The sequence below is a fragment of the Musca vetustissima genome, unplaced genomic scaffold, assembly GCF_032173495.1.
Source record: "Musca vetustissima isolate MV318-11 ecotype Yass unplaced genomic scaffold, APGP_CSIRO_Mvet_v1 utg8386, whole genome shotgun sequence".
Taxonomy (NCBI): domain Eukaryota; kingdom Metazoa; phylum Arthropoda; class Insecta; order Diptera; family Muscidae; genus Musca; species Musca vetustissima.
This window is the reverse complement of record NW_026880080.1, coordinates 130,560-148,187: the sequence shown is the minus strand read 5'-3', so window position 1 is coordinate 148,187 and position 17,628 is coordinate 130,560. Positions and strand designations below refer to the sequence as shown.

Here is a 17,628-nt window from a genome sequence, read left to right as displayed (position 1 = left end):
TAGGCCATTTCGACCTAAATTTCTATAGAAAATCTAGGCCACTGTCCGGCCAAATTTTCTATAGAAAATCTAGGCCACATTCCGGCCAAATTTTCTATAGAAAATCTAGGCGAATTCCTGATCAAATTTCCTATAGACCATTTTCTTTGTTATATTTTTTTATTGTATTATTAATTACATATTTTTTTCAATATTAATAACTAATTGTTTTTTCTCTCCACCCCCTTCTCTTCTTTAGATTTCTTTTCCTCATTGCCTAATGCAGCTACAACAGCAGCACCTCCATTACCACAAATTGCCACACAATCATGTCTAATGGATACCGAAGAAGTTACAGTTCAGCAGACAACGGTAGCAGAGCAACAACAAGTCGATGAGGCAATGTATGAAAATAACAACAACAACATATATAACTATAACAACAATAATGTTGAGAAATATGAACAAAGCATTTTACACCTGCAATTACAACATCAACAACAACAATCTCAAATGCCAACACAGCAACCTCCCACTCTACAACAACAGCAAACACAAGAGCAACAACAACAACCTCATCAATATCACCATCACCAGCAACAACACTATCAAGGTCACTTGCATCGTGCTAATCGAGACGTTAGTCGTTGCATGCTATCTCACATGATTTAGTAGAGTTTTCAAACTTTTTTTTTGTTTTTTTTCAAAATTTTGTATTTTTCTCATACTATATTAGTGGGGGTTTCTGTCTCTCTCTCTATATTATTTTTTTAATTACAAAATTATGTGTGTGGGGGTTTAATAGCGAGAGAGCGATCGATCCTATTTTTTTTTACACAAAGCACAAAATGCAATATTTTTTCATAGCTTCTCAAATTAACAAACTTTTTTGATTTGATTTAATTATGTTTTTTTTTAATTTTAATTTTCAAAATGCCAACATTACTACTTAATTTTTTTATATGGCTGGTTTTTCATTAAGAAACACAGTATCCACCATTTTGAATTCGATTTTAGTACAAAATAATAACACGCTAATGTTTTGCACATAATTTAATATATGTCAGGATAGATTTTATAGTTCTTTTCAAGAGATTTTCTTTAGGTAAAGCATAGAAAATCATGACCACATTCCGATCAATTTTTGTAAAGAAAATGTAGATCAGTCCCTCATCAAATTTCCTATAGAGAATCTATGTCACTTTTCATAGAAAATCTTGGCAATTTTCTCAACAAATTTTCTATAGAAATCTAGGCCACCTTCTGACCAAATTTCCTATAGAAAATGGTGATCAGTTCCTGACCAAATTTCCTATAGAAATATAGGTCACTTTCCGGCCAAATTTTCCATAGAAAAGCTAGGCTAATTTCCGGCCAAATTTTCTATAGAAAATCTAGGCCACTTTCCGGCCAAATTTTCTATAAAAAATGTAGATAAGTCCCTTGTCATGTTACCTATAGAAAATCTGGGCCACTTTCAGACCAAATTTTCTATAGAAAATATTGGTCATTTTTTTACCATTTTTTTTTTTTTTTTGTAAATTTTTGACCAAATTTTTTTTTGGTATTTTTTTGACCAAATTTATTTGGTCAATTTTTGACCAAATTTTTTTGGACAATTTTTGACCAAAAATTTTCTATAAAAAAAATTGGTAAATTTTTTGACCAAATTTTCTATATAAAATCTAGGTCACTTTCCGGCCAAATTTTCTATAGAAAATCTAGGTCACTTTCCGGCCAAATTTTCTATAGAAAATCTAGGGCACTTTCCGGCCAAATTTTCTAAAGAAAATTGAACCAAATTTTACTTCTGAACAAATTTTCTGTAGAAAATCTAGGACAATCTCTGACCAAATTTTCTATAGAAAATCTAAGCTACATTCTGACTATGGAAAATGTTGATCAGTTCCTGACAAAATTTCCTATTGATAATGTACAGACGTAACATCGATCGGATTACCACGAAATTTGGCACAGGCGAATAAAATAAGTCTAAACCGGATGTGTCAAGTTTGATATCAATCAGTTCATCGGTTCCACATAGAATTTCTTCCGATTTCATGAAAATGCTGTACCAAAACACGCTTCGTGTGTCGGATCGACATGAAATATGACACAGGAGGCCGCAGTGGATCTAGAATGACATGCACCAAGTTTGGTTTTAATCGGTCCAGATTTAACTAAAGCCTCCACATATAATTTCGAACGATTTCACGAAGAGGTCAACCAAATCATGCTAAGTTGGTCGGATCGACATGAAATTTGACTCAGAGGTTCGCATTGGGTCTAGAATGATGTGTGTCAATTTTGATTTTAATCGGTCCAGATTTAACTATAGCCTCCACATACAATTTCGATCAATTTCACGAAGAGGTCAACCAAATCATGCTAAGTTGGTCGGATCGACATGAAATTTGACTCAGAGGTTCGCATTGGGTCTAGAATGATGTGTGTCAATTTTGATTTTAATCGGTCCAGATTTAACTAAAGCCTCCACATATAATTTCGAACGATTTCACGAAGAGGTCAACCAAATCATGCTAAGTTGGTCGGATCGACATGAAATTTGACTCAGAGGTTCGCATTGGGTCTAGAATGATGTGTGTCAATTTTGATTTTAATCGGTCCAGATTTAACTATAGCCTCCACATACAATTTCGATCAATTTCACGAAGAGGTCAACCAAATCATGCTAAGTTGGTCGGATCGACATGAAATTTGACTCAGAGGTTCGCATTGGGTCTAGAATGATGTGCACCAAGTTTTGTTTTAATCGGTTCAGATTTAACTATAGCCTCCACATATAATTTCGATCGATTTCACGAAGAGGTCAACCAAATCACGCTACGTTGGTCGGATCGACATGAAATTTGTTTCAGAGGTTCGCATTGGGTCTAGAATGACGTGTGCTCCAAGTTTGGTTTTAATCGGTTCAGATTTAGTCATAGAAAATGGCTAATCAGTACCTGACCAACAATTTTCTATAGAAAATGGTGGCTAATCAGTTCCTGACCAAATATCCTATAGAAAATCAGGTCACTTTCCGTGCAAATTGTCATAGAAAATTAGGGTAACATTCTAACCTAATATTCTATAGAAAACAGATCAGTTTGTAACAAAATTTCATCTGTAAAATTTGTTCCTGACCTATAGAAAATGGTTGATCAGTTCCTGACGAAAATTTTTCTATAGAAAATGGCTGATCATTTCCCAGCCAAATTTTGTTTAGAATATCGGTTTCTGGAAATAATATTTTCTAGCAAACATCAGTATTCCTCCATTGGCCTTTTGTTCTCAGTTTATTAGTGTGTATTCCCTCCTAAAGTCATTAATTTTCAAAATCTAAAATGACTGGGTGGTGGTGGACAGACCCAAGAGTCATTAGCTAGATGAATCACATTTTAATCGAAATTGCGAAAAAAATTCCACTCGAAAGTGAATTAATTGCAGAATTTATTCGAATCTTCTACTCTGCTTTTATTTTTTTTTTATTTTTAGAAAAAAAAAATCAACAAAAATAAACTTGGCATTAAATTTTGTTGTGTAAATTTGCGTTGGCGTTCATTAGTTGTGGGGATATACATACATATATCTTCAAATGATGTATATAAAATTATATACAGTCGAGTATGGTTATAGCGAGCTCATAGGGACCAAGCAAATTAGTTCGTTGTAGAAGAAGTTCGCTATAATATTAAGGATTTGTATGAAAAATATCTAAAAAATCGGAAATGTGTTCGGCATAAGAAAAGTTCGTTATAACCGATGTTCGTTATAAGCGTACTCGACTGTATATAAAGAAAAGAAAGTGTGTGCTTCTTTTATTTTTTTTCAAAATTATTCACAACATACATGTGTGTGTTTATTGCTAATTTGACACATGCAATTTGAAAAATTAATGGATTTTTTTTAATTTTGTACGTCCAATCTTTTTTTTCTTTTCTTTTACAAAGTTTTATAAATATTTATATAGACAGTTATATATATTTTAATTTATAATTTGCTGGCAAATTATTTTTTTGGAATTTTTATTTGCCCCATTCTTTTCGAATTGTACCTTATTATTTTTTAAATAGTATATATGTAATTATATACCACAAAAAAAAAAAAAAAACAATGTACTTAATGTGAAATATTTTATTTTTAATTTTTTTGTTTAGCAAAAATTACCACTACATAAATAAGCAATATATATTTTTTTAATAAATATATATACACTATTTTTTCAATAAAATATAAGTGCAAAAATATTTTGTAGTAATTTTAGTAATTAATATAAAATGTAAATCATTTTTTTGTTTCTTTTCTTTGTAATGAATTTAAAATTAAACAAAAAGAAGAAGAAGAACAAGAAAATAATACAATGTAATATATATCTTTTTTGTCATATCAAAATAAAAATTTTATTAAAATTATTTTTTTTTTTTTGGAACAAAAGCTTTGTAATAAGAAATTACTAATAAAAAAAAGTATTATATAAAAACAAAATTTGTCATGTATAGAAAGAAAAAGGTGAATAGTTTTTTGAAAATAAATAAAGAAAAAAAAAAGAAAAATTAACACACAGGCCTTTTTTGTATATTCTCCAAATATTGTAATGGTTAAAAAAAAATGTAAAAAATTGTAAAAAATTAAATAATTTTATATATTTAAATCCAGGCTACTTTTTGATCAAATTTTCTATAGAAAATTTTGACAGGAATTTGGATTTTCTATAGAAAATTTGTTGGCCAAGTGCTGATCAACAACACTTTCTATAAATTTCAGCCACCATTTTCTATAGAAAATTTTTTGGTCAGGAACTGGCATTATGCCACAAAAATGAACACTTGTGAGAGATATTGACTCAAACATGAAATCGACCAAATAAAAGCAATAAATACATATTTTTCCCATACTCTCTATTTGATCATGATTTTTGACGGATAATTCAAACATATACGAACTTGAGTTCCTCAGTGACCTCTAGTAAAATTTTACGTAGAACATTTTCTCCATTAACATCAAAACTCAATTGTGAATAGTTGAGGTAGATTTTGGCGAAATTTGAAAACATTTCATTTTTAAACTAAATAATGACCTTTTTGGTTTATGACCAAATTATTATAGACTTTTGACTGATATTTATTGAAACTACACCTTTGATTTGTTCGGTGACCTATTGTGAAATTTGATGAAGAACATTTCCTCCATAGGCATTACCCACAAAAATTAATGCTTATGGTAGATATTGACTCAAACTTGAAATCGACTAAATCTAAAGCAATAAATACATATTTTTCCCATACTCTCTATTTGATCATGATTTTTGACGGATAATTCCTACATATACGAACTTGAGTTCCTCAGTTACCTCTAGTGAAATTTTACGTAGAACATTTTCTCCATTAACATTAAAACTCAACTATGAATAGTTGAGGTAGATTTTGGCAGAATTTGAAAACATTCTAACTTAACACTAAATAAAAGTGTTTTTCTTTTTCTATATGCCCAAATTGTTATAGACTTTTGACTGATATTTATTGGAACTACACCTTCGATTTTTTCGGTGACCTATTGTGAAATTTTATGAAGAACATTTCCTCCATTGGCATTATCCCACAAAAATGAATGCTTATGGTAGATATTGACTAAAACTAGAAACCGACCAAAAATAAAAGCAATAAATACATATTTTTCCCATACTCTCTATTTGATCATGATTTTTGACGGATAATTCCAACATATACGAACTTGAGTTCTTCAGTGACCTCTAGTAAAGTTTTACGTAGAACATTTTCTCCATTAACATCAAACCTCAAATATGAATAGTTGTGGTAGATTTTAGCTGAATTTTTTATAGAAAATTTTTGGTCAGGAACTGATTAACCATTTTTTATAGGAAATTTGGTCAGGAACTTTTCAACAGAAAGTGACCAAGATTTTCTATAAAAAATTTCGTCAGAAAGTGACCTAGATTTTCTATGGAAAATTTGATCAGAAAGTGAACTAGATTTGGCCGGAAGTTGTCCAACATTGTCTATAGAAAATTTGTTCAGAAGGTCACATAGATTTTCTATAGAAATTTTGGCCGGAAAGTGACTTAGATTTTCTATAGAAAATTTGATCAGAAAGTCACCTAGATTTTCTATAGGAAATTTGGTCAGAAAGTGACCTTGATTTTCTTTAGAAAATTTGGTCGGAATGTGGTCTACATTTTCTAGTCTAGTGTTCAAAAAGTGGCTTAGATTTTCTATAGAAATGTTGGTCGGAAAGTCACCTAGATTTTCTATAGAAATTTTGGTTAGATAGTGGTCTAGATTTTCTTTATAAAATTTGGTTAGGAAGTGACCTAGATTTTTCTATAGAAAATTTGGCCGGAAAGTGACTTAATTTTGTTATAAAAATTGTTCCCATTTTTCAGTCAAGTTTCGAAAATCTTCGATTAGGATTTTTTTTTGTCTCATTCCATTCACACCACAATCGTTAATTCAACACCTTTTGCTCATCAATTATTTATCTCTAATTTTATTTTATTTTTTTCTTGTAATGATTTTTTTATTTGATTCGATTTTTTTCTTTTTCTTTTTTTTGTTTCCCTTTATTTTATTTTCTTACAGAAGACATGATCATTTCATGTACCCAAAAAAAATTATGCCAACAAGAAAAACAATACCACCAACCACCATACAATAAACATATTTTCAATATTCAAATGAATAACTTCAATGATGACCACAGATGCAATAACAACAATTATGAGGCCGCATTACCCAAAACCTCTGCTGTTAATTACGACAGTGATGATGATGAGGCTGCAACGCTATTTGAACAGTTGCATGGTGGTTCTTTGCATTATTTTCATTGTCAAAATTTGCAATGAAACAAAAACAGATATTTCGAAGTCTCTAAGAAGTTTGAAAAAACGATTTTGAGTTCTTTGGCGAAGAAGAAGAACTCGTCAATTTTTAAAATGTCTGGAAAATGTTGTAAATGCCTTAAAGAATTTGGAAAGTCTTCGAATTTGGTTGTAAAAATTAAAAGAATTAACGCATATCCAAAATTTTCAAGTTGGTTTAAAGAATTTGAAAAAAAAGAACCTCGAATTTGTTTTAAAATTAAAGAAAAAAATACAGCATATCTATAATAGGCTTCAAAAACTATTTTATATTTTTGTCTACTACTAACCTAGGTAATATTAAGTTTTAGAACAATGCAATTAGCTTTCATCAGAAGAAAAATTAAAATCTTGTACCTTTTTCACTTTAATCTAATATTAAATTAAATATTAAAAATATTTTTAATATAAAAAATTATAAATTTAATATAAAATAGTTTTACTTTAGTTTAATATATATACATATATATATATATTTTTGTTATATAAAGTTACGTATTTTTAATTTTTCTCACTCAACACACAACAGTACCGAACACAAAGTACAATATGCAATTTATTATATATATATATATATTTTATTTTTATTTATATTGTTTGTAAATGAATTTGATTTTTAAGTCACAGAATTTTTTCACAATTATTTTTTGGAAGTAAATAAAACATAAACAATTGAATTATAAATACAATAACAAATGGCTTTTTTGAAAACCAAAAAATGGGAATATTTTTTGAAACATTGCAAATTACCACGGGCCTGCAAAATGTAAGTATTGGGTTTTATTTTAATTTCTATTAATATTATATTTAATCAATTTTTCTTGTTTTATAGGTTATGTATAATGTGAAAAGAATATTGGAATCCATGGAAAATATTTTCGGAAGGTAAAAATTAAATTCCAAACAATATTACAATTTGGGCTAACCCAAAGAAGGACATTTTCCTTTAGTTTAAAAATGTATTGTTTTCAAATTCAGCCAAAATCTACCACAACTATTCATAGTTGAGTTTTGATGTTAATGGAGAAAATGTTCTACGTAAAATTTTACTAGAGTTCACAGAAGAACTCAAGTTCGTATATGTAGGAATTATCCGTCAAAAATCAGGCTCAAGTAGAGAGTATATAAAAAATATGTATTTATTGCTTTTATTTGGTCGGTTTCTAGTTTGAGTCAATATCTACCATAAGCGTTCAGTTTTGATGCATGATGATAATGGAGGAAATGTTCTTCATCAAATTTCACAATAGGTCACCGAACAAATCAAAGGTGTAGTTCCAATAAATATCAATCAAAAGTCTATAACAATTTGGCATAAACCAAAGAACATTTTTTCTCAGTTGAAAAGTGAAATGTTTTCAAATTCAGCCAAAATCTACCTTAACTATACATAGTTGAGTTTTGATATTAATGGAGAAAATGTTCTACGTAAAATTTTACTAGAGTTCGAAGAATAACTCAAGTTCGTATTTGTAGGAATTATTCGTCAAAAATTTTTGAGTATGTGAAAATTATGTATTTTTTGCTTTTATTTGGTCGGTTTTTAGTTTTAGTCAATATCTACCATAAGCGTTCATTTTTGTGACAAAATGCCAATGGAAGAAATGTTCTTCATATAATTTCACAATAGGTTACCGAACAAATCAAATGTGTAGTTCCAATAAATACTGGACCAAAGTCTATAACAATTTGGGCATAAACCAAAAATGGTCATTATTCTTTAGTTTAATGGGTCGATTATGCATTGAGATTTTTTAGATATTTGAATTCTATAAATAGTCTATATGGAAAATATGACTTACTTCCCATATAGGGACATGACCTGTAGAGCTCTGGATATCAGAAAATTTCGAATAATTGTTCTGATATTATTCCAAAAACATATATTTGTTTTTAAACTAAGATCAAATGCAACCCGTGACAATGCATCTTCATGTTTTATGTACAGTCATAATTTAAAGCATACTTTCAGGCGTTTCTTTTTCATGTGGTAAGCAATCAAAAGACAACATTTAAATGTATTGGCATTGAGGGCTTTAAGGAATGAATTTGAATAAATAATGCATTCTTTAAAGCCCTCAAGGCCAATAAATAGTGTTAATATTATATCTGATATTCCTAAGTAGATAGATTTAAATAGATTCAAGAATTTTGCTTCGAAAAATGGTTTCAAAAATTTATAAGGTGGATTGTTAATTTAGAAGAGGATCAATGGACAGACCTCTCATCAAGTTGATTAGTTTGCGTAACCAAATATAATTGCAAGAGAGGAGAACTAAAAAAACAAATCCATATTCCAACACTCAAACACTCCCATTTGATCTAATGGTCTGTCTATTGAAATTATTATTTTTTGTTTCCAAATAAAAGGAGTTTTGAAGAAAACATATTCTGCCCATTAAAAATAAAAATCAATTTTTAATATTGTATATATCAATATTGTATTTATTTTAACATAACAATTATAACATTATTGTGATGTGTGATAGTTTAAATACATATGGAGAAAATAGTTTTACATATATGTATGTGTATATAGTATAGTTATTCATTGTATATGGAATATATATAAATTGTATATATGTATGTATATGTAAATAAAATTATTTTTTTATGTTTTCTTAATTATAGTTTTATAACTTTACACATAACAATTACAATAAGGGAATATGGATAATAGGGTGCTATATATATATATATATATTGACCTGAAAAAGAACAGGAGCGATATTCCACGCTATAGGCTTCTTCACGAATTTTAACCCTTACAATGCAATAATATTTTCAGTTTTTTTTCTTTTTTTGTAAGTTAAAATTGAATTATGGCAATAACTGACAGAAAACTTGATGTTTGGGGCATATGTCAGAAGAAATGTTCCTCATAAAATTTCACTATGTTGTGAAGAAATGTAACTGTATATATATAACAATAATATATATAAATTGTATATAACATAAAATTTTTTTATTTTTTTTTTATAGTTAAAATTGAATTTTGGCAATATCTGGCTATAATATATATATATTGTGTCAATGGTTAAAATTGTAGGTTCAAAATTGTGGCAATATCTGGTAGAATTTTCATTTGATTTTGGATGTACGTTAAAATTGAATTATGGCAAATAAATCCTTAAATGTAAGATATAACAATAATATATCGGCATAAACTTATTAATATAAAATTTTCCTTTTTTAGGTTAAAATTGAATTATGGCAATAACTGGCAGAAAATTAGATTTTTGGCGCTCGGTGTTAATGGAAAAAAGGTTCTATAGAAAATTTCACTATAGGTCTCTGAATAAAAGAAATCGGTAATTGTGAGTTATTACAATAATATATGGGCATAAATTCAATAATTGAAAATTATCTCTTATTTTTAGGTTAACATTCAATTATGACAATAACTGGCCGAAAACTTGATTTTAGGGGCACGATGCCAGTTGAAGAAATGTTCCTCATAAAATTTCACTATGGGTCTATGAAGAAAAGGAAACTGTAATATATAACAATAATATATCGGTTTCAATTTTGGCATACACAAAAAAGAAAGCAAATTCTATTTTTCAGTTTTAGGGATTAATTTCGTATTGAGCCATTTTCTTCCATAATAATTGATATTCGGTGGTTGGTGTCAGGGAGAAAATATTCTTCAGAAAATTTCACTATGGGTCTCCGAACAAATGAAATCATAACTGTAACATATCTGAACGATATATCGGATTTAATTTGGCTATAGAAAAAAAGAATACACATTTTCAAGTTTTAAGGGTTAATTTCGTATTTTGTTATTTTCTTCTATAATAATTGATATTCGGAGGTTGGTATCAATGAGAAAAACATTCTATAGAAAATTTCACTATAGGTCTCCGAACAAAAGAAATTTGTAACTGTAATAAATAGCATTGATATATCGGATTTAATTTGGCTATCGAAAAAGAAGACAAACATATGCAATTGTCTGTTATTTTTAAGGTTAAATTTGATTTAGGACAATATCTGTTAGAAAATTTGATTTTCAGGGCAGGGTGTGAAGGTAAAAAATATTTTATAGAAAATTTCACTATAGGTCTCCGAACAAAAGAAATGTGTAACAGTAAGATATAACAATAATATAGGGACTAATAACTGGGGCAATTGCAATTTTGTTTGGTTTTTTAGGTTAAAATTTAAATTTGATAATATCTGTTAGAAAATTTGATTTCCTGGGCACAGTGTCAATGAGAAAAATATTCCTCATAAAATTTCACTATAGGCCTCAGAGCAAATGAAATCTTTAACTGTAGTATATAGTATCGATATATCAGATTTAATTAGGTTATAGAAAAAATAAGTCAAATATATGCAATTGTCTGTTAAATTTTTAGGTTATATTTGAATTATGATAATATCTAGTAGAATATTTTATTTTAGGGACTCGGTGTCAATGGAAAAAATATTCTATAGAAAATTTCACTATGGGTCTCCGAACAAATAAAATCAGTAACTGTAATCTATAACAAAAATATGGGGGTGTAAGTTAAACAATTGCATTTTTTAGGCTTTTTTCAGTTAAACATGAATTATGCCGTTATTGGTCGGAATATATCATTTTACCGTTTAGGTGTCAAGGGAAAAATTATTCTTTATCAAATTTTACTATAGGTCATCGACCGAGACATTCTTGTAGATATAATATTTATCATTATATTAGCCATGTTTTTTTAGTTTAATTTAAAATATTTTCTTTTTTAAGGTTGTTAGGTTATGTCGCCGAGTTACCCAAATAAGTCCCTCTATTAAACTAGTTTTGAGCTTCCAGACCATTTTGAAATAACAAAATATAGTTGATTTTCTGTGTATAGAATAAATTATGTTTATATATATGTATGTATATTGTAAATTACTTGTATATATTTACACAACATTTATGCGTATATTTTGTTTTTGTTTTTTTTTTTGGTTTCTCTAAACTGTATTAATTTAAAATTAAGACAGTGTAGCTAACCACTTAAGTGTCATCGAGTAATACCCATAATTTTTTTTATTTGTATAATTTTTTTTAATTTTATATTTATATATATATGTATGTATGTATATATCTTTCAATTTTCCTATATATCTTCCTCCATTAGGAAATCTATTTCAGTTGTTCACCCTTTGATTTCTTTCGGCCAATAAATCTCTGACAAATTGCAATTGATGTTGAACCACCCTTTTGTTTATTTTCAGCTTCTTCTTCCCCCTCAATATCCTGGGATTGACGACCACCTGCTGTCCGCAAAATGGAATAATTTGTATTCTCACCACCATCCTGCTGCCGGCTGTGATGTATACCATAACCAAAATACATGAGCATACCCAATGAAACCCATATGAAGAATCTCAGCCAGGTTACAAAACTCAAATGGACCATAAGGGCAATATTGGCGAAAATACTGAGGGCCGGAAAGAGTGGAACCAATGGCACCTTAAATGTCAAGCCCTGAGTATTTTGAGTATAGGCCCCAATCAGTGTCACACATGCCAGGGCGAAAAATAAAATAAAACCATTAAAGAGAAATGCCCAATACGAAGAATCAGCGGCGCTTTCCGAATCTCCGGACCAGTACATTTTCAATTGAAAACAAATGCCGAAAGTGAAAATACAAAATAACATAACACACGTCGACACAACACGTTCCGCTTCGAAGTTACCCACCAAAGGTTCTAGCCATTTATATTTGGCCTTCAGATAAACCCCCGATGTGGAATGGCCAATTAATTCTCCAGTTTGGGATATGGTATCGACACTGGAATCCTCCGATAAACTGTCTGCCTCATAATCCAAATTTTCACTTTCCGAAGAGTCGGGAGCATAAATTAAACTTTCCGCTTTCAGGGGGCGATAACGTAGAACTATAACACTGGCCGCCACAATGGTATAAGCCAAAAGGGTGCCGATCGACATGAACTCCACCAAATGCTTCAGATCAAACACCAAGGCAAGCAATGCACTAAATGTCCCGGAGGCCAGTAAATTCAATACCGGTACCTGGGTCATTGAATTAACCCGACCAAAACAACTGAACAGCAAACCATCACAAGCCATGGCATAAAGGCAGCGGGGCAGGGCGAACAGGGAACCCAAAAGGGTGGTGGTCATGCCACACAATGCTCCAATGGTGATGATTATTTTCGCCCATGGCAGACCCAATTGGCCAAAGGCCTCTGGCAAGGATGCTGAGGGATTGATTTCATCTGTGGGTATCATCAGGGTAAGGGCAGCACTCACGAGAATATAACCCGCCGAAACTGCACTCAGGGATACCAATGTGGCAATGGGCACGGAGGTGGCGGGATTTTTAGCCTCCTCCGCCGATGTGGCAATGGAATCGAAACCCACAAAGGCATAAAAACAAGTGGCCGCCCCTGCAATCACCCCACCAAATCCATAGGGTAAAAATCCACCATCAGCCTGGAACCAATTCTGGACATCGGCATACCAAAAACCCACACATATCACCAGGACCATAACCGCAATATTTATCAAGGTGAGAATGCCATTAAAGGCCGCCGTAATTTTTACCCCCAATGCCATGGCCAAGGCATAGAGGAGGCATATCAAGCAAGCCAAAACATCGGGATATTGGGCCAATAAATCCGTATCATAGTGGGCCTCTCCACCAATCAACGATAGGGTGGTATTTTTAATCCAACCTCCCAGCAAACTGTCGACATAACCACTCCAGGCTCTCGATACCGAGGCGGCACCCAACATATGTTCCAAACAGATGTTCCAGCCAATGATGAAGGCCCAAAATTCTCCCACCGCTATATAGGTGTAGACATAGGCCGCCCCTGCCTTAGGGACACGGGTGCCGAATTCCGCATAACATATGGCAGCCAATATGGAAACCAGGCCAGCCAGGAAGAAACTGAAGATGATGCCCGGACCCGCAATATCCTTGGCCACAGTGCCGGTGAGTACATAAATTCCGGCACCCACCATGTGGCCAATGCCTGTAAATAGAAAAATTTTTAATATTTTAATATTATTTAAAAAAAATCTTTTCCCTATTTCAGATCTCCTTCTTACCCAGCAAGGTAATATCCAAGGTGGATAGGCATCGTTTCAGGGTATCCTGAGAACGACCCCCATCATTTGGCAGCGATTTTTTGCGATTCATTTTCTCACATATGCTCGAGAGCACATGAGCCAATATAACACCACCCCGTTTTCCGGTCATTGTTTTTCAAGTGTTGACGTTCGATGTGGATGTTGTTGTCGATTTTAGATTTGTTGTCCTCCACCTCCACCTAAAGGTAAGTATGATGACCTTCCTTGATAATGTAATGAATTTTCATTTATGAACCTTTTGTTCCGATGTTTCTGTAAAAGTAAAAATGGAAATGTTATTAAGTTAACCATACATATGAGGCAATCCATGGGGAAAATGGATTTAAAAAATTTTTGGTTGAAAAAGATTTGAAAGAAGTGGACTTGGAAAACCCATCACGACCATATATGACAGGCTGAAGTGAAAAAGTAGCCTTCAATTAAATTTGGTTACAAATGTGATACCAAATATTCAAAATGTTTACAAAAATAGGTCCATGTTTTGACATAGGTCCGTCCGTTGCTGTTAGAATATTTAAAATACATAACATGGGGTGGGATCGGTATATGGGGATCCCACCCCATGTTATGTATTTTAAATATTCTAACAGCAATCTGCAATTGAATCTCTTGTAATTTCATATTTCGAGCTGTGAGATTGTAAAATAAGTCCATATTTTGACATGGGTCCCATATACCGATCCCGCTGCAAGTTAAGACTTTTTAACATTCTAACAGTAATTTGGAATTGAAGAGCCTGTAATTTGGCATTTCGAGGTCTCAGAGTGCAGAAAATTTCTTAGCAAAAATTTTGCAAAAATAGGTCCATGTTTTGACATTGGTCCCATATACAGGTCGCGCTCCTTGTTGGGTATTTTAAACGTTCTAACCATATTTCTCAATTGAAAGGCTTTTAATTTGACATTTCGAATTCTGAAAGTGTAGATAACATCATCGTAAAAAATGTTGCAAAATAGGTCCATGTTTTGACAAAAACCCCATATACTGGTCCCGCTGCCTTTTTTGAAAATTTAAAGATTCTAACCCTATTTCACAATTGATATTTTGACATTTCGAATTCTGAAAGTGCAAAAATCTCTAAAAAAAAAAATTTGCAAACTAGGTCCATGTTTTGACATGAACCTCCTATACTGATCCGGTTCCACATTGGGTATTTTTAACATTCTTACAATAATTTGCAATTGGAATTTGAAATTTCGAATACTTAAGGTGCAGAAAATCTCTTCGCAAAAATTTTTGCAAAATAGGTCCATATTTTAACATGGTATTTTTAAACTTTCAAACGCATTTTTCGATCGAAGTCGCTGTAATTTAAAGTTTTCGGGCTTTTGGAGAATAAAATACGTCCTCGCAAGAAATTTTCTATATAGGTCCACGTTTCGGCATAGGCCCCATACACAGAAATCGACTTATTTTTTGCCTACTTAAAGGTCCTGGTTGTATTTTCTTACCGAAGTGATTGTAATCTGGCATTTTTGGGTACATTGAGAATACATAACCTGCTTGTTAAAAATTGTTCCTATAGATCCATGTTTCGACATAACCCCATTTTAGGTGTTTTAAAATTCCTTAACAAAATTTTTCAACCTATGTGGCTATAGTTAAAAATTTATATAGAATCTAATGCCAGTATAGGTCCCGACCATGTATTTTTAGGTGTCATATCCGACCATAGTGATTATAATTTGTCATTTTGTGTTCTTAGAGTATAAAAGATGTCCTAGCGAAACATTTTGCAGGTAGGTCCATGTTCCGACATAACCACATTTTTGGTATTTTGAAAGTTCCTAGCCGATTTTCCAACCTATGTTGCTAAAATTAATTATTGAGGGTTCTAGAAGCCTGAAATCGCGTGCGCGATGTTAAATTTAAATCGATTTCGATTTTTACAGGTAGGTCCATGTTTCGACATAACCTCATTTTTTGGTATTTTATGTGGTTGAGGGTTTAGAAGCCTAACATCGAGTGTGTCACGTTCTATTTTAATCGATTTCGATTTTTGGGATATAGCTCCCATATATACCTTCGTCGGATTTTATGTAAATGTCACATAGAAGTCCCAATATTTGTTCGATTGACTCGAAATTTTGCACAGCGTAACGAATTGAGGTTAGAATGACGTGTGTCAATTTGGAAGTGAATCGATTCATATTTAGATATAGCTCCCCTTATAAAAATCGTCCGATTTCATCTAAATAGTGCATCAAAAGCCCTACGTTTGTTCGATTGCCCCGAAATTTTGCATGGCGTATCAAGTCGAGTCTAGAATAATGTGTGTGATGTTTGGTTGAAATCGGTTTAGATTTTGATATAGCTCCCATATATAACTTCGTCCGATTTCAGGTAAATGGTGCATCAAAGGCCCAACATGTGTCCGATTGCCACAAAATTTTACATAGCGTAACGAATTGAAGTTAGAATGATGTGTGTCAAGTTTGATGTATATCGCTTCAGATTTAGATATAGCTCCCATAAAATCGTCCGATTTTAAGTAAATAGTTCCCCAAAGACTCTTAAGTTTGTCCGATAAACACGAAACTTTATATGAGTTATTGAGATAAGCCTAGAATGACGTATGAAAGGAATGACGTGAAAGGCAAATATAACTTAGTCCGATTTCATGTAAATTAGAAAACTAAAGGCCCTAAGTTAGTCCGATTGACACGAAATTTTGCATAGCGTGAGGAATTGAGGTTTCAATGGCCTGTGTGAAGTTTTTTTACAAGCGGTTCAGATTTAGGTATAGGTTCCATATAAGGAAGGCCTTAGAAAAATTATTTTTAAAAAATCCACGCCTCTTGGAAGGCCTTAGAAAATATTTTCAAAAATTTTCAAGATTCCATATGACATGGATTAACTCATATATATATATATATATACAGTGGTGGCCACAGAATTAAAACATTTACTGTGGTAAACATTTTTTGATCAGCCCTCGATTCGTTTGAAGTATTTTTGAAAAATTTTTAATTCAGAACACTTCGATATACTGCACTTAAGAGATTTAGTGTGGAAATGGAAAATTATTTCATGCAATTTTTCCATAAATAACGGTTTTTATGAAAATACATCGACTTTGAAGTGGCCATATAATTAAAACATTGTGTAATTTTTTACTTTACTGCATTTTTTTTTTTGAAAATATATTTATAAAAGCTCTTTAATTTAGCTAAATTATGTAAACTAAGTACTGATAGAATTATTTACAGATAAAAATATCTGAAAAAATCTGTAAAATCTATCAAAATTTGCAAAAGTTTGTACAGTACACCTATCATTCAGAAAATTCCCTTATTATAGAAAATAATGGTCCGAATGCACTAGAAATTGCTAGAATTAGTAAAAAACAATAAATAATTCTCAAAATAAATAAATATTTGAAATAAAAACTCAAAAAATGGGAATTAACCTAAAGGAACGATTCAATTTCAATAGCCTTTACTGAAGAAGGCCGGAATATTTTTGCAGTATGTGAGAAAATATCGATTGATATTGGTATTTATTATATCAAATCGATTGTTCGAGTAGTACAGAATATATTTAATCAAAAAATTTATCAGTCACAACAGAACGAACAGAGATCAACACCTATGTTGACGAGAAAACGTTTCTGGTACACAGCAGCATGTTTGATGGTTAACTCTTGACCCTTCAAATCTATTGAACATGACAATAT

The 17,628-nt window shown here is 31.4% G+C and overlaps 2 protein-coding genes across 2 annotated transcripts; one reads left to right on the top strand and one right to left on the bottom strand.

The window, feature by feature from the left end:
• Positions 1-294: 294 nt before the first annotated feature.
• On the top strand, positions 295-653 carry LOC133325427 (GATA zinc finger domain-containing protein 10). The gene has a single exon (XM_061534195.1). The coding sequence runs from the start codon at positions 316-318 to the stop codon at positions 649-651; it is 336 nt and encodes a 111-aa protein (XP_061390179.1). The 5' UTR covers positions 295-315; the 3' UTR covers positions 652-653.
• An 11,319-nt stretch (positions 654-11,972) lies between these two features.
• LOC133325421 (cationic amino acid transporter 4-like) lies at positions 11,973-14,076 on the bottom strand. The gene is made up of 2 exons (XM_061534188.1): positions 13,911-14,076; positions 11,973-13,834 (listed from the first exon to the last, which is right to left on the bottom strand). The coding sequence occupies exons 1-2, from the start codon at positions 14,059-14,061 to the stop codon at positions 11,973-11,975; spliced, it is 2,013 nt and encodes a 670-aa protein (XP_061390172.1). The 5' UTR covers positions 14,062-14,076.
• Positions 14,077-17,628: the final 3,552 nt, after the last annotated feature.